At 34.2% G+C, this 22,081-nt stretch overlaps 2 protein-coding genes across 2 annotated transcripts; one reads left to right on the forward strand and one right to left on the reverse strand.

The window, feature by feature from the left end:
• Positions 1 to 802: 802 nt before the first annotated feature.
• On the reverse strand, positions 803 to 8,595 carry LOC115444395. The gene is made up of 2 exons (XM_037437334.1): positions 8,424 to 8,595; positions 803 to 1,374 (listed from the first exon to the last, which is right to left on the reverse strand). The coding sequence occupies exon 2, from the start codon at positions 1,368 to 1,370 to the stop codon at positions 807 to 809; it is 564 nt and encodes a 187-aa protein (XP_037293231.1). The 5' UTR covers positions 1,371 to 1,374; positions 8,424 to 8,595; the 3' UTR covers positions 803 to 806.
• Positions 6,433 to 8,886, forward strand: LOC115444394 (sedoheptulokinase). Its single transcript, XM_030170158.2, has 2 exons — positions 6,433 to 7,160; positions 7,247 to 8,886. The coding sequence occupies exons 1-2, from the start codon at positions 6,880 to 6,882 to the stop codon at positions 8,343 to 8,345; spliced, it is 1,380 nt and encodes a 459-aa protein (XP_030026018.1). The 5' UTR covers positions 6,433 to 6,879; the 3' UTR covers positions 8,346 to 8,886.
• The last annotated feature ends 13,195 nt before the right edge of the window (positions 8,887 to 22,081 follow it).

Here is a 22,081-nt window from a genome sequence, read left to right on the forward strand (position 1 = left end):
ATCACGATTACGTTAAGATGGAATTGTAATACTAAAGCACCGTCCTTGGGTGCAAGCTATAGCTCAATGCATTTGATTTGACTTGAAGGTCAATTCGTTACTAGGTCATCATTGAAGAGAGCTCCGTGGATTCAACACAAGTAAGTACATATTATGTATGTACGTACTTGTGTTAAATTATTAAGACTACCTATATAAAATCCTCAAGATTAAAATTTTCAGTTCAGCTCCCTGGGTACTTAGCGCGGCCTTGTATTGCGGAATAGTATTAGGTAAGAAGCATTGATCCAGACGTACAGATTGCAAAGTTCATTAATGTCACAATTGTTTATTTCAAAAGCACATATTCCAGCGTTGGTGCCATAATTATCTCAACTTGATTCACGTTAATGCTCATGCTATAAAATGCTACCAATATTTTTCCCACAACTATAAAACTCGAGAAATTCCGATAATAACAGTAAATATCGAAATCTAGACCGTTACATAACAACGTAGGCAAACAATTAATCGCGCGGTGGCGCTTTCCATTTTGAAAACCTGTACGATGCTGGACCATTCGCTAGCATTGTTCAAGTAAATGTAGCAATAAGTTGATTTATCATTAAAATTAAACTATTTTTATTTATATTCATTTCCTTCCGACGTTTCGAAGACTTTGCAGCCTTCGTGGTCACGGGAGGGATTGCGGTGTTGGTAATCCGCAAAATCAAAGTTACAATATCTACCTACATTTTACAATTATAGTATTCAAAAATTCTTCGCCAAACTTATCTCTCAGGGTAAAAATTAAATGCATTAATTAATTAACTAGTTTTATTTTTTTTTGTCGGATGCAACCTTTCCTCTATTAACTTAACCCAATTGTCAAACTGTGCATTATCTTCTTCGTCCAACTCGTCACAAAACTTATCAATCTCTTCTTCCTTTACAGCAGCTTCTTCTCCTGACAGGAATTGCTTTTTCTTCTTGGCATTTTCGTCTTTGGGTTTTAGAGAATTTACCACACCATGTCCATCATCGTCAAAAATAATTTTCTTATTTTTTGGCATCGACAAATTAGCGGCAGCCACAGTTTTATCCTTTTTCTTTCTTTTAGCTTTTTTTGAATCACTTACAAGATTGACGTCAGTGTTATCCGCATTCAAATGTTTATCGATTTTATTTGTCTGTTTACTTTCGTCTGAATCTTGCTTTGTATCATTCGCAACAACATTATTTTTATTTGTTTTATATCTCTTTCCAGGTGCTGGTTCATTTATAACAACATTAGAAACATCAGTATTTACATGTTTTCTCTTCTTATGTGTTCGTGTGTCACTTACGATATCTACAGCACCGGTGGTTTTATCCTTATTTTTCTTGCCCATTATTCTGAAATATAAGAATCATAAAGATATATTAAATTAATTATATTATAGTAAAGGTAAAAGTTAACAATCGTGGTATTGTAAACTAAAATTAAGTCAAATTAGAATTTTAGTAACATTATGACGTTCTTTACTTTTTAAAACCTACCTACATCTAAAACATTTGATTTGTTTGGGCTCAATACAGGCTGGTATAGTATAGAACACTATGAGTAAAACGCTCAATAAACTGCGTAAATTGGGCAGACTTGTGGCTATAACCCTGCAGTCACATTACATTGCATATTTTAGTACGTCGTTCGTCATTCGTGTTCTAAAAATAAATATCGAGCTTTTTATCCTCAAGCTCCCAAAATACAATATCATTAGCCGACATTTGTTTTATTTCCCTTTTTTAATAACAATATGAAATAAAGCTGGTTGGATTACATTCTAGATTATCGGACTTATGGATATAGATAAATTCAGCCAAAATACCTAAAGACCTAGAGAGATATGCATATACAATCTACACATGTGCCGTGCCATAAGCGACGATTGTATACTGTTTTTTATTTGTCGAGTAGGTAATGGAACAGGTTCATATAAAAAGGTAATATATAATAAAAATAATTTTAACAAAAAATTAAACCGCCTTCAAAAATCACTCAAAACCAAAAAATAATTTCACATAAAAGTTATATATTGGATACCAATTTTGGAGTCGGTGCCTAATTAAAATTGCTAGTTAAGCTATATTTGTTCCATAGTCCATCTATGAGCTACATTTGTTTGAAATCAATTAAAAGGAGTAGGTTCACGTTTACTACTAACAAACATACACAGTGAAAGGTGTAATACCAAGCACATGTATGGTGTTTCATCTTTTTCTTTCCTCTTTTTTCGGGGCAGGGAGTGTAATATACCCACATTTGACCAGCTATATGTAACAGGGAAAGAATTTGGGTAGTGAACAGTTCACAAATATAAATATTTCCTTAATAGCTTCCATTTGCTGTGCTGCGGCGGTGCGTTCATCTCGGTGACGATCTGATTTGCTGACTTTGTACGCTGGCAGCACATTGTTTTCGTATATTTGTTAATGTATTTATTAACTAGCAATTTTAATTAGGCACCGACTCCAAAATTGGTATCCAATATAAAACTTTTATGTGAAATTATTTTTTGGTTTTGAGTGATTTTTGAAGGCGGTTTAATTTTTTGTTAAAATTATTTTTATTTTTTGCTTTTTTGTGTTAGAAAAAAATAGACCATCTCAATGGCAAAGTTGTGTTTCGCTCACGATACGACTATCGCGCTGAGGAGTTACATCTCTGAGTACCACTGAAAAGGGGAAAAGGTGTGATGCTATATATATGTATGTAAGAAGTAGATTCAAGTAAACCTAACGCAGAAACACAACTGATATATTTGGCTCACAGTACAACTATCGCGCTGTGGTGTTACGCCTCTGCCTACCCCTGAAAAGGGGAAAAGGTGTGATGCTATGTATATGTATGTAAGAAGTAGTCAATTAAACTCGACGCAAAAACACAACTAATGTGTTTCGCTCGCAGTACGACTATCGCGCTGAAATGTTACACCTCTGCCTACCCCTGAAAAGGGGAAAAGGTATGATGCTATATATATGTATGTAAGAAATTAGATTTAAGCAAACCTAACGCAAAAACACAACTGATATATTTCGATCATACTACAACTATCACGCTGTGGTGTTACATCTCTGCCTACCCCTAAAAAGGTGTGATGCTATATATATGTATGTATGTAAGAAGTAGAGTCCACTAAACCCAACACAAAACATAACGAATGTGTTTCGCACGCAGTACGACTATCGCGCTGAAATATTACACGTCTGCCTACCCCTGACAGGGTAAAAGGTGTGATGCTATATATATGTATGTAAGAAGTAGATTCAAGCAAACCTAACGCAAAAACACAACTGATATATTTCGATCATACTACAACTATCGCGCTGTGGTGTTACATCTCTGCCTACCCCTAAAAAGGGGAAAAGGTATGATGCTATATACATATATGTATGTATGTAAGATGTAGATTCAATTAAACCCAACCCAAAAACACAACTGATATGTTTCACACATAGTACGACTATCGCGATGAAATGTTACGCCTCTGCCTACCCCTGACACGGGGAGAAGGCTAATGCTATATGTATAAGTATGTGAGAAATACAGTCAACCAAACTCAATGCAAAAACATAACTTAATACGTCACAGGAAAGCTAAAGTCGCGATTTCGTTTTCTCGGACGACATAATTATTCTAGTTTTTTTAATTTTAAAACCAAACTACCGAAGCGATGTTGAAAAAAATTTTATGGGACCAATCTGGAGAGAAATTCTTTCGAATAAAAAAAGAATTTTCCAAATCGGTTCATAAATGAGCGAGTTCTGAGGTAACAAACATACAAAAAAAAAATCACGTCGAATTGATAACCTCCTCCTTTTTTTGAAGTCGGTTAAAAAAGGGCATAAAGGGTTTCTATTTATAACAAAGTATGCGTTTTTATTATATATTTTTTTTGTACTTTAACCATTACTGAAAGAAACAAATATGAAGAATTACAATCTGTCGATCTATACATATAATAAAACAAAGTCCCCAAAGCTGTCTGCCTGTATGTGATCGATTTTCTCAAAATCTACTGAACGGGTTTTTGTACGGTTTTTACTAAAAGATAGTGCATTTTTAAGGTAGCTGTGGGTTAATAGTACATTACGGTTTTATGTAAATTTACTGAAATATAACGATTACTGTTGAATAGATCGCATGGTTGTAAAAAATCTCGTGAGTCGGAATTTACGTGGCGAAAACTTTGTGACACACTCATTTCCACGCGGGCGGAGCAGTGGGCACAGCTACTATTACATATTGCAATGATTAATGAACAAAATTATTGAAGAATTAATATTTACTCTTAGTATTTACGTATTACGATATAATAAAAAAACGTTTCATCATTCAAGAAAAGCTGAATGACTTTCATATGATTTTTCTTTTACCAAGGGTTCACAGACAGCAAATAATGCTAGAAAACGTTACTTGAACGACGTCACATAGTTAACAGTTAACACGGAAGGATGTCTGTTATGTTCAATTTACTTAACACTTGAAAACAAAAATTCATATATCAGTATTTATATAGCTGACGCAACATAGATTATTGTGCTGGCCTAAGACCAAAGTGTTAACACTATCATTATTAAATTGTATACAGTCATGGTAGGAACATCATGTGCCGTCATACCAATTAAAACCACTCGGTAGCCATGTTCTCCGCCCGCTCAATGTCCCGTTGAACGCATTAGAAACGGATACGGGCACGTGAGCCGATGAGAGCTGTCAACGTACGCAAATCGTCCCAGCACTTAGCTGCCATAAGGCGATACCCCCAACAAACCGGCGCCCTAACAATATTTTTAGAAGCTATATTTTCGAAGTGTACAATACATATAAAAAAAAACATTAAACAACAATTTTCTATCTATGTTTTATTTACTTTGGTTGATTTGTATAATGTGGATATTGTAAATTAATTTCATAATATAAATGCCACTAATATGGTTGATTCCATTCATCTCCTCTTATAATACTTAACACATCATATTAATTTGCAACCAACACCATTAGATGGGGAATTTAATAAAGAACATTTCGTTAGTATAAAATTTTCAAGTCGACCTAAAATTGTTTTTTTAGTAATTGTTCGTAAATCTACATATTCCCGACTGTAACATGTGCACCGTTCGCTCAGGGCCTCCCGATTTAAAAATTAAAACCAACCTCTATAAATTTGAGTGACCTGTCACCCACGCACCGAAGAATGCCTATTCCTATTTCTTATTGATTTTATTATATTCGAATTTTCCAATCGGGTTATTAATTATATTTAAATAAAAATATGCGCATCTCAAATTTTAAGGTTTTTAAATCGCTTTAAGTACTTAAAGATAGCTGTTAATAACCAAAAATAAATAATACGGTTTTATCTTAAGACTAGTTTGCAGTGGGAGACTTTATTTAATAATATTTTTTTTAGAACTTTTTAAGAGCTCCAATTCCGACATATATATTTGTTTCGTAACTTTAACCGTTTACTCAGCGCACGCAACGGAAGCTCTCAAGAGAAATATTTTTTTCCCGTTTGAATAAACAAACAAATTCTTCAGCTTTTATATTAGTATAGATTCCGGCGTAAAAATTCAGCTTTATATTTTCCCGAGATAGAAAGTAGCCTATGTCCTTGCCAGAGTCTCAAACTATCTCTATACCAAATTTTATCTATATCCGTCGGGTAGTTTATGAGTTTATCGCGTACACTCAGGCAGACAGATTTGTAGTAATAGACGTGTTAAAAATAACAGAAAACAGGAACATTAAATTAAATTATAAAATTGAAGTGGATGAATTGGCTGTGGGACATGAAATATCTAGACGTAGCCACTGACGTTAGTAAAGACAAGCTCGCAACAAATGAAGATTAATCGCATAAATGGATTTAACATTGAAGATTTGTTTTTATTAGCTTATTTATTAACAATCACTCTTGTGCACCACTGTTTTACATTGCTGTAATATAGATGCCTATTTTGTATTCAAAAGTTTCCAAAACATCTTTATCCGTTCTGGTATGTTCTGGTATTTACCATTTTGTCTTTCTAATTCTTTGCGCTAAAAATTTGGCATTTGGTTTTGTCGAGATATACAATCACTGAATAACGTTAGGTAAATACGTATTTACGAAATTAGAAAATTACATATTTAGAAACATCTGCCTAGCAGTATTCAAAATTAATGTTGAAAGCTTCTTTTATTTTTAAAATATCAATATTCGAATCAAGATATACCGTACGAACAATTGCTTAATTAACTGATCTCATTAATTTAAAATTTAGCCTTTATTTCCATATAGCATGCCTATATGAATCAAATAATATGAATATGAAATTGGCAAGAGTAGTCCATTACAAACGTTGGCATGAGTGTTAATTACTGTCATCGATAGATTTAACTCGTAAACTATTCTTCTGTTATGTTTTGATCGCGCTTGTATGAAATGTGATCCCTCACGAAATCAACCGTTCGCCGTTTGCTCAACAGATAAAAAATAAGTAGGAAATCGAAATATTTATACAAGGTAGCCAAAACAGAAATAATTTGCACCTGTTATCTTGAAACTAATATCTGTCGAATTTTATTTATTAGCTTTAAGTCAGTGAACGGTTGAAGTGTTCGATAAACATACGGGCCACTCATTGAGATAACGAATACAAACAATCAGTCTTTATGTAACGTTCAGTCGCAGCGCAAGGCAAACCGGGCGGGATGCCACTAGACGCGAATCGTAATCCGCCGCCAGTCGCTAGTCGCCACCCGCCGCACTACATCGCAGACTGTCGCAATTTACCAATTGAAGCAGACCGGTGCGCGCGTCCGTTAGCTCGGTGATACATCACGTATTTTAATTCGAATTTATTTTGTGTACAATGACGGAGAAACGATATATCTTGGGTATGGACATTGGCACGACATCGGTGAAAGTTTGTGTATACGATCCGCTCGCTAAAGAAATTGTGGCGAACCAAAACAAAGACACTGCGGCAAACATACCCAGTGATCAAGGGATTGAAGGCAACAAGCAGGATGTGCCGAAAATAGTATCAGCTGTACATTATTGTGTCTCCCGGCTCCCTAGAGATGTCCTACGACACGTCACTAAAATAGGAGTCTGTGGACAGATGCACGGTGTCGTCTTATGGAGAGATGGGTGAGTTACATATTTGATCTTTAAAATTTATTATAATAATTGACTACTACAATCAATAACATATTTTGTTTTTTTCTTTATTGCAGGGCATGGGAAAAAGTCGAAAAGGATGGAATGGTTATACGTTTTGAGGGAACACGAGAAAACATGTCGGCATTGTATACATGGCAAGACTCAAGATGTAAAACTGAATTTTTAGATTCATTGCCAAAGCCTGATTCTCATTTAAAGTGCTATTCGGGATATGGATGTGCTACTCTACTGTGGATGCTGAAGCACAAACCAGAGAAGCTGAAGAATTTTAAATATTCAGCTACTGTTCAAGACTTCGTAGTAACAATGCTTTGTGATTTGGAGTCACCAATAATGTCGGATCAAAATGCAGCAAGCTGGGGTTACTTTAACACCACAGATAACACATGGAATATTGATATTCTCAAGTCTATTGATTTTCCAGTAGAACTCCTTCCAAAAATTGTCAAAAGTGGGGATATTGCTGGGAAATTAAACTCTTCATGGAATGGTATTCCTGCAGGTACCCCTGTGGGAGTAGCTTTAGGAGATTTACAGTGTTCTATCATAGCAACTCTTGAAAATACGCAAGATGCTGTGCTAAATATTTCCACATCTGCTCAACTTGCTTTTGTAGTGAATTCAATTTCAGATTTTGGCTGTAACACTATTGAACATTTGCCATATTTCAATAACACATACTTAGTTGTGGCAGCTTCCTTAAATGGAGGTAATGTATTGGCAACATTTGTAAAAATGTTGCAACAATGGATGCTCGAGTTTGGGTTCCCAATCCCACAATCTAAGGTATGGGAGAAATTAATAGCCTTGGGACTGGATGCAAAAACATCATCAGCTATGAGTATAACTCCTCATTTGCTTGGAGAAAGACATGTACCCACCGCTAAAGCATCAGTTGAAAATATTGATCTTTCTAATATACAACTGGGCAGTGTTTTTAAATCACTGTGTGATAGCTTAATACAGAATTTACACACAATGATGCCTAAGGATATATTGCGTAGTGCTGACATAAAGAGGATAGTGGGGAATGGTTCTGGTTTATCCAGAAATGCAGTACTGCAAAGAGCTGTAGAACATTATTATAGTTTGCCTTTAGAATTTACATGTGGAGGAGATGCAGCTAAAGGTGCTGCTATTGCTGTTATATAAATAAAAGCTAACATAAATATAATACACAAAATAATTTTAAGCAAATCATATCAATAAATGATTTCTTACATAAATTACCTTGTTTTGCCTTTACAATGCTCAGCATTGGTGTAGCTATGGCTTTCTCTAGAGGTGCAGCTGGTGGGAGCAAAAATAAAATTCAGTGACACACCTGTACCACATAAAGCCCTGTAAGCGCAAGGCTTTTCTAAGTAGTATCTAATGTTGTATATTAAGTTATTTTTATTTGATTAATCATTTTACTATTACAAAACATCTATGAAACATCCATGTGAAAATAAACATAAAATGATTTGTCATTACATATGTATAAGTTGTATTCTAAGAAGTTCTATTTTTATGTGCATTTATTGGTGCAAGCTGTCAAAGTGCTTTCAATAAAATAAATTTATTGTTAAACTGGTTTTCTTTTATAGTAATTTCTGCTATAAACGAAACAAAAAATCCTAAACTATAAGAATTAACATAGTGATGTTGAAATTATTTTTAACCGATTTAATAAAAAGGAGAAGGTTCTCAATTCACTGTGTTTTCTTTAATGTGTGTTACTGATTTATGTATTTTTGTTAAGGTATTTATCTAGCTTAGCTAGTAATTTTAAATAGGCGCCAACTACAACATTGGAATTCAGAATATAGGTAATGTTAAATGATTTTTTGGTTTTGATTAAAGCAATTTTTAAGGCAGTTTAATTTCTAATTTATTTAGTGGAGTGTTTAGTTTCAAGCATAAATCTTAACACATATACTCAGGAAATACCACAGAAAACAATAAATACTATGTAGAAGTCTATTTTGAAATGTAACATTACAGTTTCATACATTTTCCCTTTACAAAAAATGCAAATTTAGAACATTACAGTTAATCATTTCCTTTGTCCTGTGTTGGGATATTTGGACCGTGACAAGATAAGTCTTAGACAATTGTTTGAGTATTTCTAAAACATGATTTGCCATTGACTGAATCACCTAGGTAGGTCTGGTAGACGCCCAGTTATAAAAAGATACAATTTCTTTGCATCATGCCTAGACATTGTGTTGCGCCGACTGCACATTCGCACGGGGAATTTATTTATATTGCCTCTTGTCCATCTCTTTAACCTACTGTACACAGTCATGGGGAGCCTTGTTGACCCAAATTACATTTGAAAGAGCCTATCGTTTTCCAAAATAACAATAATTATATAATGAACCCCAAATACTATGACATTGTTAGAGGTTCATATATATTATCACAATCCTTATAAGTCTCAAAGAAATGTTAGTTAATGATAAAGGTTATTTTGAGTTTAACTTGAGTTTTAAATTTTAATTCGTACATTTTTATCTAATGAAATTATAAATGTGATAAAGCAGAGTAATTTAAAATACGTACGGTAGTATTCATTTGATGCTACTGAGATACACCGAGTTAATTTCCTTTTATCTAGAATCCGTTTTATGGTCTACCACAGCAGGGGTATGTCACTCTCAAACAGTCACTCTATTTGTTTTTGGTCTAACCTCAAATTAATTTTGTTGTAAGATACTTTCAGTTAGATGACACTGGAGAATAAGTTTTCAAAACACTAATCATGCCTTTTATCCCTATTTATAAAATAATTATGTACGTAATTAAATTAGATAAGTAAAAACATAAAAACAAATGTCAGAGGCTATTTTAATTAATTAAAAAAATATGCATTACTGAAAATTCCGAACGAAATACGATAAAAATTGACTGACACAATGACAGAGATTGTGGCAAGTCGTCTGACACAATTTCAAACGAGTTGCCACAATATCTGATGATTGTTATTAAATGGTAAAATATTAAAAGTTCTCCCTTTTGTTGTAACATGACAACTGAAGCTTAATTTAATTTTTCCATTTTATTAATACAATTATAAACAAAACAACGCATACTTTTTAAATTTTATTCTAGTTTCCAATAAATTACATATCTATTTTCTCATAAGCATGTTAAAATGTTTATTGCATTAAGTGACAACATCGCCTTGTTTCCGTAATTTGAATTCCGGTTGCAAATTTTCAATTTCTAATTTGAGTTTGTGTGTGATAAATGCGATTACGATTTCCGAAATAATAAAAGAACTTTGCTTATTCAAACGGACCAACGATACCTTCTTACTAATTCGACCCTGGCTTTGTTATTTGTTTAATTTGTTTTGCACGCGATAAGGAATTGATAAAATATTTGGACAATATGTCTCATGGATATCCAAAATGTTATTTTGGTTGTGTGGTTGATGGTAAATGACATTAATATTTTCATAAAAAATATCGGTAGTACTCATTAAAATCGTACATAATATCTACTTATTCACCGCGATGGCGAAATCTGCTAATTTAAATCATGTCTTTTTTAAAATACACGTAGAAATAAAAACGCAATACATTCAGTATTCGCATTAAAATTATGCGATATTCATTTATATTTAAACTATGAAAAATCCGTTGATAGATACGATTGCCATTATTACGTCTTCATGGTTTTATATACCTATTTTGGTTTAACTATTGAATAAATAAATTTCAGAGCTGTATGACTAATGGACTCATTTCTTGCATTTGTATTGTGGTAAAAATACAGGGCATCATTTATTATATTTTAATAAATTATTGTATTATTTTTCAGGACCATTGCATTATTTCCCTAAGGCAACTAGTTATAGGTGGAAATCTTGGCAAGAGGAAAGGTTTCAAGTGTGGATAAAAGTTCTCGATAAAAAGACTCTCGACAGAGGAGAAGAATATATAAAAAAAAACTTGCGGTTGTGCCATAGGCACTTTGAGAGCTGTTATAAATTGTGTAACGGTGCTTTATGTAGAACTGCAATTCCAACTTTGAATCTAGGTAAGATGTTTTCCACATGACGCGCCAAGAAATTTACAGGTTGATCTGATTCAGATAGATATATTCAGATATATATCTACTTAAGTGTTTAGGCTAGATGTTGTACCCTTAGATGTATCACACTGATGTATCAAATGCACAATGAATTCGCCGTAAATTCGCAGCAGATGTGCAGCGAACAAGCCGCGAGTGCACAGCGATCACGCAGCGGGCTCACAGTTGGCTACGCATTTTGGATTGTTAGTAATAGAGTGAATTCAGATGAGGAAACATTTCTGTTAGCTTTGTTAATTGGAAAAAGGATCTAAAAAAATAATATTGCCGCGGTTGCATGCCGCTGTATTAAAAAAAGTACGTAAGTTGGAACTACAAGACATGATGACAAGATGGGTGACAGCACAACAGCAACCTGAGTGGTTACTTATATAATTATATTTGTCGTACTCTTACTGATATAAGAAATGCGAATGTTTATGAAAATGTGTTAGTATATGTTTGTCAGAAGTAAACGGTTAAACGAATTTGGCACACGGACAGAGTTGGATTAATATAAGATAGGCTAGGTACTTTTTATCACCTGGATAATATTTTAATTTTGAATCTGATTATAAATAAATAGTGCTATGCATCAATATGTTTTTAGGCATTTTTCTAGCGCGAAGGGCTTTTAAGGTGCGTGACACTACGAGCAAAACTTTTCTAAAGATCTCGACTTTTACTTTTCTGCCCGTTCATGTCTCTCATATCGAATTATGTTACAGAACATTATACACCGGATATTCATAAAACCATGGATGTAATGGCCGAAACAAGTACATATGTCACCGGTAATGCTATATACACATCGTACTTAAAGTTCTGAAAATGTTTACTTACATACTTTTACTTGCTTGAACAATAATATTCTTTAATGTTTTATTTTTCAGATATTACTAAAGTATTTTCGGACCATAACTACTGCCTTACAAGTAGGCCCCGAAAACACGCGGTATACAATACGCAAATTGGTTTATTCCAAAAAAATATAAAAAAATTACGTAGTGAAATATGTCGTCTCCGTAAAAGAGGTGAAGTATTTAAGCAGCGCTTACAGAGCGCTGAAAAGTTGTCTGATAATATAGCCTTTCAAAGAATAACTAAAAACATGACAAAACCAGCACAGTTGTTTGCTCACATGCAGCTACAGACGAAAAAGAAACCGAAGCGAAGACGAATTTCGCTAGAGGAAAAAATTTTGTCATTGTCTTTATTCAAAAAGTCCTAAGTGTTACAAACTTTTATGCAAGTATTTTACTCTACCATCATCAAGAACGATGAAACGAGTACTAAGCCAAATTAAAATAATTCCAGGAATAAATCCTATAATTTTTAAAAGGTTGAAAATGACACTGTTGGAAAAGGATAATAAAAATCGTTTTTGCACTGTTCTTTTCGACGAAATGTCAATCACTCCCCATTTGTCATATGATCCATACAAAGATGAAATACAAGGGTTTGCTTCAAATAAAAAATGCTCTTTTTCTAACCACGCTTTGGTTTTTATGATAAAAGGCATAAAAAATGATTTTAAGCAGCCAATAGCATATTATTTTACAAATGGACTTAATAAGATAGAATTAAAAATACTAATACGAACTGTCTTGGAACATGCTATTGATGCTGGACTCAACGTAATTAGCACAACATGCGACCAGGCACCCGTTAATGTCGGTGCCATAACAGAGTTGGTTAATGAAACGAAAGCTATATATTTACGGAAAGGAAAAGATTGGTATCATGACATAATACGCATTAAAGGACAAATAATAACCCCGTTATATGATGTTCCCCATTTAATAAAAGGCCTTCGTAATAATCTACTTACTAAGGACCTTATCTATACAACAAATAATAAAAGAAAAAAATTATAAAATGGGATTATTATCAAATGGTGTTCAGGGCAGATAAATCGTACGGAGAATTGCAATTATTACATAAACTAAACGAAGAGCATGTGAATCCTGAGAAAATCAACAAAATGCGGGTAAAGTTGGCAACACAAGTTTTTAGTCATACAATGGCTGTTGCGGCTGAACATTTAACGGCAAGAGGCGATCTTCCAGCAGAATGTCGTCAGTTAGTAGATTTCACACTTTTACTTGACAATTTATTTGATTCATTGAACGGCAAAAGTATGTTCATCCCAAATGGTAAAATTTATAAAGGACCTATAAAAATAAATTCACCTCACCATGAATTGTGGCGAAAAGCCAAAGAGATATTAAAAACTGTAAAATTTATTCATAAAAATAAACAGGGCAACAAAATTCGTGTAACAGCAATAACTGTTCCTTCTGTGACAAATTTAATTAAAACTATAGAAGGAATGGAATATATTTGGCAACGGTTATCGGGTAAATATGGTTTCCACGAAATGTTGACGAAAAATTTCAACCAAGACCCGCTGGAGAATTTCTTCGGAAATATAAGGAGTTACGGGTCAAGAAATATTGCACCAAATACAACGGATTTTGAAGGTGCTTTTAAAGCATTATTAATAAATAATTATAATGTTCCTCATTCCAAGAATGCGAATTGTGCCGAGGATTCAAATGTTTGCCTCCAGACGTTAGATTTTTATTTAAAAGAAAAAGTTAATGATACTGTGGTACCTGAGGACAATGTTATTCACTTTAACACTGATATACTTAGTTTTGATGAGCCTCAAAATAATGACGCTGGTCAAAGTAACTACGTCTGTGGATGGGTTTTGAAAAAAACTCTGACAAATGTAATTAAGGGTTGTCAAATCTGTAAGAAAACTTTACTAGAGCAAGAATTAAATAAAAATAATTCATATATTAGAGCCAAGGAATATAAAAATAAAAAATGGTTGTGTTATCCTAGTCCAGAAATTGAAATCTTCTTCAAAGAAATCCAAAATATTGCTACAAAAACTTTAAAAACAGACGTACCTAAAAGAGGTATAAAAAAGCAAATGACACAATTCGTAAATTTGTTAGTTCCTCGTCCAGTTTTGTGTCAATCTCATAGCGATAAATTTTATGATTATTTTATAAATGTAACATTCAATGTCATTTTACATACTTGGTGTAGATCTATTAACAGAATTTTAGATGGCAAAATAATTAATTATAATGGTGACGATCTAACAAAAATTGCTGCAGCACAATATTATTTAAAATATAAAAATTATAAAACCAAAAAATAGATTTGAATCGGTATACCTACGCGCTGGAGTGAAAATATTGTCTATACTACCGTCGCATTCGCCATCAGTACCGTTGTCAACGTACTTTTCATCATTGTAATTATTTTAATGAGCCACCAGATAAGTTTTTTATTATGACCGGGGCCGCACGGCCTCACGCGACAGTGGGAAAAATTGTTTAATTAACAAACCTTTTCAATCTGTTCACCCCGTTATTTTAATTAAGTAGGCGTGTCGATTTTTGACCGATTAATTGAAGAATCGATTTTTTGGCCTAAAATATCGATTTAAAAACGATTTATAGTTTTAAATCGATATTTCACGATTGAAAATCAAGATTTGACGTTATTTATTTTGATAAAAACTATAAAAACGATTTATTAGATTTCTATTAATAATTTTTATAAAATGTATGGCCTCTTGTATGTCCTACTCGACATAAATACAGTTCCAACTTCAAGTCAATGTAGCTATATTTTGGATGTCTTTGTTTTCTTTTAAAGCTATGCATGTGGTGTAAGTATATTCAATAGTCTGTCTAGGATAGTACAACCATTTAGATATGAAAATAAGTTTAAGGAAACTCCACGCATGTGAAGTAAACGCAGGTGGGTGCGATCTCGTGCAAAAGATCCCCGTTTTCTCCTCTCCCCAATCTTTAGGGTGTTTAACTCTAGTAGACCGGCATGATTGTAGCTAAAGTCATTAGATAGTCATCTGTTACCATTCGATACTTTATCTGGACAGTCTCATACTTAAAAAAAAATCCAAATCGGTCCATAAATGAGCGAGTTCTGAGGTAACAAAAATATAAAAAAATAATAATACACGTTGAATTGATAACTTCCTCCTTTTATTGAATTCGGTTGAAAAATAGTATTTTTGAAAATAACCTAGCCTTAATTTTCAGCCACATATAGGGGAAGGGGTGTAGCGATTTCTATTTATTGTAAATGAGTACTCAATAATTAGGCTGGCCAGCCGGTTCAGTATCGCGCCCTTTTTGTTTCTTCTTTTTTTTCGCACGACTGACCACGTCACCTTGCTCATTATACATAATATATTACGAACACCTCTGCCACACTCAGCTGGGAGTGCGTTGAGTGAAGAGTTTCCAGTAACTTTAAGGTCTAATATAATGTTTTGTTTTTTTTTTAATTACACAAAAATTACATTTGTTTCTGTTTTAAAAAATCTAAAAACAACATAGTTAATTAGATCAGATTCTATGTCATTTGACTGATTGAAGCAATTTATACTATATATAATAACATAACAAGTACCTACTAAACTGGAGGTGATCACATAATCCTCAGCGCAATTTGATAATTCTGTAAGAAGAAAATATTATTAATTATTTATTCAATAAAGCTTGAAGACTTTAAATACTTGAGTAGGTTGCTTATTTCTTCCTGTGCTCTAAGTCTCTACGCAGGTATTGGTTTTAATTTCATGACAATTCGCTCATTTATCTATTTATTCAATGACCCTTACCAAATATATGATATATCTTCGTTTTTTTAATTAAATTTGGACTTGGATTTTGTTCACGTATTGTTTATTAATTTATTTACAGATGTTTTTTTATCTTTCACGTTCATATTTAAATAGTAAAGGGTGCTGCCCTTAAAAATAGACCATGTAGATATATGTATCTACAATTAATATGATTAGCAGTCTCATAAGATTGATTTCTTGTGACTATAGTGTTTACGGTCCCTTACTAAAAGATCCTTTAAAATTACCATAGGGGAAAACGGCTTTGATTTAAGTTTAAAATAGATAAAGTATCAAGTCCAAGTGTTATTCTTTTTACTGACGTATCCTTCATGGAAGACAGCTTCAGCGTAAAATTGTCCTTACAACATCATTGATATGATCATCTGGTTGTGTTTCCATTCTTATCTGCTTTTAGTTATACAAGTGTCAAATTAACGAAGGACCAGCTATACCAGGTTTATAGAGGATCAATTTGCATATACGGGATGTCCAAGAAAATAGTGTCAAGCGGAAGTCCAGAGATAGAGCACCCCTTAGGGTATTCGAATCACTCCCATGTATGTTCCGCGATTTTCCATAGATTTCGATTTATTAATATTTTTCTGAATTTTCAATTTGAATGATTAAATGTGTTCTTTTTAAAAAAGTAGAAGACTTATTCGAGATTTTTTTGTTCTAACTAAATTTTCATTAGTTGTACTGTTTTGCTAAAAGTAATCAGCTTCGTAACTTTAATGAAAATTATGAAAATATTGGTGTAAAGTAAAAAACTTACGTTCTATGAATTAAGACTTAAATTTTCTTCTTTGAATTAAAAATCTAAACAGATGACTTTGTGGTTCTAAGGTAGGCTAAAACTTCTCTAGATTCTCAACTTACATATTAATTAAAAAAAACACAGTCCTTCATTGGGCTATTTTGGCTAAAATCAGCGTTAAAAAAACAGCGAGGTAGAAAATTGTTTAAATTGGTCATCAGATTACAATTATTTTTTATGACGTCTCATCATTCCTAAGGTTAATTAGTTTGTTAACTAACCAAAAATGTCTTTTTTTTTCGCGGAGAAAGTGCCTTATTACTACCGCCCAACTTTCGTGGGGGGCGACTGAGCGGTTATGCTGGGGTAATCGTGCCTTACGGCTCGGCGTTGAGCCGCCTGGATTTGATGTTGACCTTCGGGCGACCGCCGGGCCGAGTCCCTAACCTTATATACAACTTAACCTATGTACGGCCTACCAGCTAAAACTCTGTGGTGGTGAGCCACTGAAGCACTCCCTCAGCCTCGCGGCGAGGGAGTCGGCCCTCTCCTCTGAGTTGGCCCTGGGCACCTCGTACATAGGGGCGCCCGTGGCCGCGAACTTTGGCCTCAGTTTAGAGATATCTAGGCCGGTAAGGTCCACTCTGGCCTGGGCGTCCGTCAGGACCTGTTTGTAAGATAGGCCCTTGGCCACCGCCGCTGGCGTCAAAGATATAATAACTGCCGCGGAGCGTGATGGTCTCAGTTTCGGTTCAGCCCGGCGCGCCGGTTGTCTCGGCTGTGTGTTTGCCGTTGGCTCTGAGGCGGGCTTCGTCTTTTTACTCCTTCTACTGGCCACCACTACCAACGGCGTGTTCAGCGACGCAGGAGCCGGCGGCAATGGACGGGGCTCCGAGGTTTGTTGTTCTGGAGGAGGCTGTCCCTTCTTCTTGGTCTTCGGTTGTTTCTGATTCCGCGCAACTTTCTCCTGTGGTGCCGTTCTTTTGCCTGTTGGCCCCCCTTTGGCAGGAGGTGGCGTCGCAGTCGCCAGGGCCGTAGAAGGACCCGCTTGTGGCGGTGCGCTGGAAGGCCCAGCCACTGGAGCGGCGGGGAGGGGAGCGGGAGCGGGCTGGACTGTTTTCTTCCCCCTTCCTTTGCCCTTCTCCTTCGTCGGTTTTCCTTGTGTTCCACCAACGAATCCATCTGATACGGGGAGTTGGATGTCCCCGGAAGTAGTTTTCCGCTCATGTGCCAATAGGGGGCGTTGTGCAGGGCCCATGAGGATTGATTCCATCCTGGCCTGCACCCTTGCCTCCACCATTGCTAACATTTCCTCAGTGGAAGGCCTGCTGGCGGACGTCTCCAGTTCTTTCAGGCGCTTCTGGAGGGAGCTGTTTTCATCCTGGAGCGTTGGACGTGTTGTTCCCTCAGTCTCCCCCGTGACCATGAAGGCTGCAAAGTCTTCGAAACGTCGGGACAAAAATAAAAACAAACAACCGCGATAGAATCCGGAAAATTTGTTTAATTTCAATGTCTAACATTCGCGTAAACATAAGAAATCATAATTTTGCTTAATTCGTTCTCGTGGTTTAAGGCTTGTAAAAGTGGGTGCAATTCTTTAATCTGCAATTACAATGGGCCGAGGGGATAAGAGACCGAATTATTGCTATTTCTCTCACTCTTGTTGACAAGAAGGGCAGCGTGCAACCGACGTTTTACCTGAGACGAAGTTGGGCCGAGAGAAATGGATGAGGACATCTATTTGGCCAATAATTCGGTATCTTATCCCCTCAGCCCATTGTAATCGCAGGTAAAAGAGTGTCACCCACGTTTACAATCTTTAAACCACGAGAACGAATCATACAAAATTAATTGAATTTAAACACAAGGATAGGCCAAATGTTTAACTTATAGCTTTCTTGCAGTTATTTTCGGTTAGTTTACAAACTAATTAATCTTAGGAGTGATGAGAAGTCAAAACAAATTGTAATCTAATCTCTTTTAAGGCTGATTTTAGCCAAAATAGCCCCTATGAAGGACTTTAGTTTTTTAATGAATATGCAAGTTAAGAGTCTGGAGAAGTTTTTGACCTACCTTAGAACCACAAAGTCATCTGTTTAGATTTTTAATTCAAAGAAGAAAATTTAAGTCTTAATTCATAGAACGTAAGTTTTTTACTTTACACCAATATTTTTATAATTTTCATTAAAGTTACGAAGCTGATGGTTTTTAACAAAAAAGGAAAACTAATGAAAATGTTGTTGCAACAAAAAAATCTCGAATAAGCCTTCTACTTTTTTAAAAAGAAAACATTTAAGCTTAATCATTCAAATTGAAAATTCAGAAAAATATTAATAAATCGAAATCTATGGAAAATGGCAGAACAAACATGGGGGTGATTCGGATACCCCAAGGGGTGCTCTATCTCTGGACCTCCGCTTGACACTATTTTCTGGGACACCTGTATATAAGCCTTCTGGGTCGCCTAATAATATTGCCTCGGTCAAAAACTATTCATTCGTTCCTCCATCGACCTACTTGCTTTAGTTGATGTTTTGTTTAGGTTACAACCGGTACCTATATTTTTGCAGCGATTCGCATTACTTCCTTTATATTTTATGTAACAAGTGTCATTTTGTATACGACTTATTTATGATTTCGTTATTTGATCATAATGTTCATTTTGTATTTATTATATGTTGTAATTTAACCCATAGTGAATAGTGAAGGCAATTTATTAAAAGATACGTATACAACGGCTAAATTGTTTTGCTTTTATCGCGTAAATTGTTCGAATCTCTCCTTTTTTTTTGGTAAATATTCTATTCAGATCATATACCGACTGTTATGGTATATTACTAATATGTATCGGCAATTTGTATTGCATACGCATTGCGCTGTTGATTACTGCCCGGTTTCATAGACCTGTTTTAAATAAGTTCTTATTAAAATTATTTTATCTTTCTTATTTAACCAATTGTTAATTTAATCTGTTTGATATCGACATAAAATATTTTTATATAATAAATAAAAAAACCTTCGCATGACGAAGAGAGTATGTTTTAATTAATGCTAATCTTTATAGTTCCTTTTTCTATGGACAAGTATAATGAACATTGTAAACTTGATGTTAATTTCTTTTCCAGTGAACATTTTCAAAGTTTTAAAAGTAGCGTGACTTATTTGTGAAATAATTTGGTTTAGCTTAGAATAAGATTGTTCTTGTTGATATTAGTTTAACTTATTTGTATAGAAAGATAATGCTAGGATCCGAATTTTCTTTTTGATGAAGACAATGACTTTATTTAAACCCCTAAATAAAATTGTCTAGACTTTGTTTTATCTGGCTAGCTAGTATGTTTCTGAGTTAATTGCTGTTCTAGATTTGTAAAGTTTTCTGTATTTCTATAATGAATCGTATATTATTAGGCAACTTTTTTAAATGTTAATCAATCCTCTTTTACTTGAACATTTATACTTGATATTTATTTGGATGATACATTAAGCTGAATAATAAAATGATTATCGAAATACAAAACAATTACATTAAGTTAAATCAATTGTAATAAAAATATAGTTTAACAATTGAGAATGTTTTAGCATATTATAAATATCAATGTTAATTATTATTTGTCACAGGTATTTTCAGACATTAAACGATAGTTTATTATTGACACACTTTAAATATTACTGGAAAAAAAAAAAAATTTACACAAGTATTTCGGAATTTTACAGTGTTCAAATATATAATTATATTTTTCTCGTTCACGCCTGCGTTAAAGAATTTTCTGGGAATAAATATCCCATTGTGCATTTTTATTGCATAAAACAGCTCATATCGTCTTAATTTAGGGCTTGGTTCGTCTGTGAGCCGAATTTTTATTTAGAGGTTTATCAATTATAGTTTATATTCCGCGCATATACTTTCACGTGTATAAAATTAGTAGGCAAGTAGGATCATAGACCTGGTATTGTACAGAAAAACAATTTCATTACGTAATTTTGTTTTGGTCTAAAACTATTTGTGTTGTGTACCAAGTGCACCTGTTTTTTATTTTTTGCAATTGAATGACGAAAAGCAATCGACCACACATAAACAGCGATGATTGATTAATTTCTTCTTCATAACCGAACTTTGACCACGGCGCGGCGGTCAATCTCAACGGAGAATAGCCAAGTACTCAAGAGATATTATATTGTACAAGTGTGTGCGCAATACACACGTGCACTCTCTGTTCCTTCACTCTCATAGTCCGGTGAGACGGCAATCCGACATGACCGGAGAGAGATCAGGCGCAGTACCAACGGTTTTACGTGCTTTTCGAGGCACGAAGGTATCACACCGCTAACTTCCTGACGCCAGGCTGCGACTGAGTAATTTTTAAGATGGAAAAACTCAGTCGAATCCAGGACCTCAGCACGGTAGTAACACTCGTACCGTGTACAATTACTACTACGCCACCGAGGCAGTCGAGCAAACAGCATTATATAGAAACAAACTTACATAATACTGTGTGGCACCCTCCTGCGTTCCTCAACCTGAGACATAAGATGTTATTCTTATATTGCCTAGCAATTATGTTGGTTACAATGTCCTTTGAATCGGAAAACAACAGTACGTGCACACTGCTACTTGGCGATGAAAATTCACATTGCGGTAACATACACAGAGGGCCTTTCAAATACGAGAGACCTACCGGCAGTAAGCCTATCTAGGCAGTCTATGACAGTGAAGATTTTCAAAGTAACCTCACAAATACGTAATAATTAAGCACATTATATTATATTTGTTATGTTTTTTTTTCAATACGTAATGAAATAGTAGTTGGAAAGTCAATCCAAACATAAATACTAGTATTGTTACAAGGGTGATCTCATTTAGAAAAACTATAACATATTGTATCATTTTAAGTCATCACGATACATGTTTCAATATTTTTTTCAACTCTTAGGCATGATTTTTCAGTTTTCAGATAAAGTTTTACAGTATAAAATGTCAGTTTCATCACTAAAGTAGTTTCGTTCTCTTTTAAATTGACTATAATTTAATTATGAATAACTTTTATCTGATAATCAAATTATCAGACCTTACATAGCATAATAGAGACATAATACTTTGTAAATCTAATATTGAATGTGAATGTTATTAGTACTTATCTTAAGTATTTTTGTACACAAAATGTTATATCATAAAAAATGAAATAAAAACCATATTTTCAATATGATGTTTGTCTGATTAACGATCTTATTCTTAGATCTTATTACTATCGAATTATTATGTATTGTTAATGATATAAGTACACTGTAAATAAGATGTCAGAAATATTATACTACGACGGCATAGCGGATACAGATCTGCTTGTAAGTATTTTAATACTTGAATTGCCGTCTTCTGCAATTTTAAAACCGTTT

The sequence above is a fragment of the Manduca sexta genome, chromosome 10 (assembly GCF_014839805.1).
Source record: "Manduca sexta isolate Smith_Timp_Sample1 chromosome 10, JHU_Msex_v1.0, whole genome shotgun sequence".
Taxonomy (NCBI): Eukaryota; Metazoa; Arthropoda; class Insecta; order Lepidoptera; family Sphingidae; genus Manduca; species Manduca sexta.

Excerpts from the sequence above, each read along its gene's own strand:
- LOC115444395 (XM_037437334.1), bottom strand. The coding sequence starts at position 1,370 with ATGGGCAAGAAAAATAAGGATAAAACCACCGGTGCTGTAGATATCGTA.
- LOC115444394 (XM_030170158.2), top strand. The coding sequence starts at position 6,880 with ATGACGGAGAAACGATATATCTTGGGTATGGACATTGGCACGACATCG. Across the intron at positions 7,161-7,246 it reads GTCGTCTTATGGAGAGATGG|GGCATGGGAAAAAGTCGAAA; the intron begins GTGAGTTACATA and ends TCTTTATTGCAG.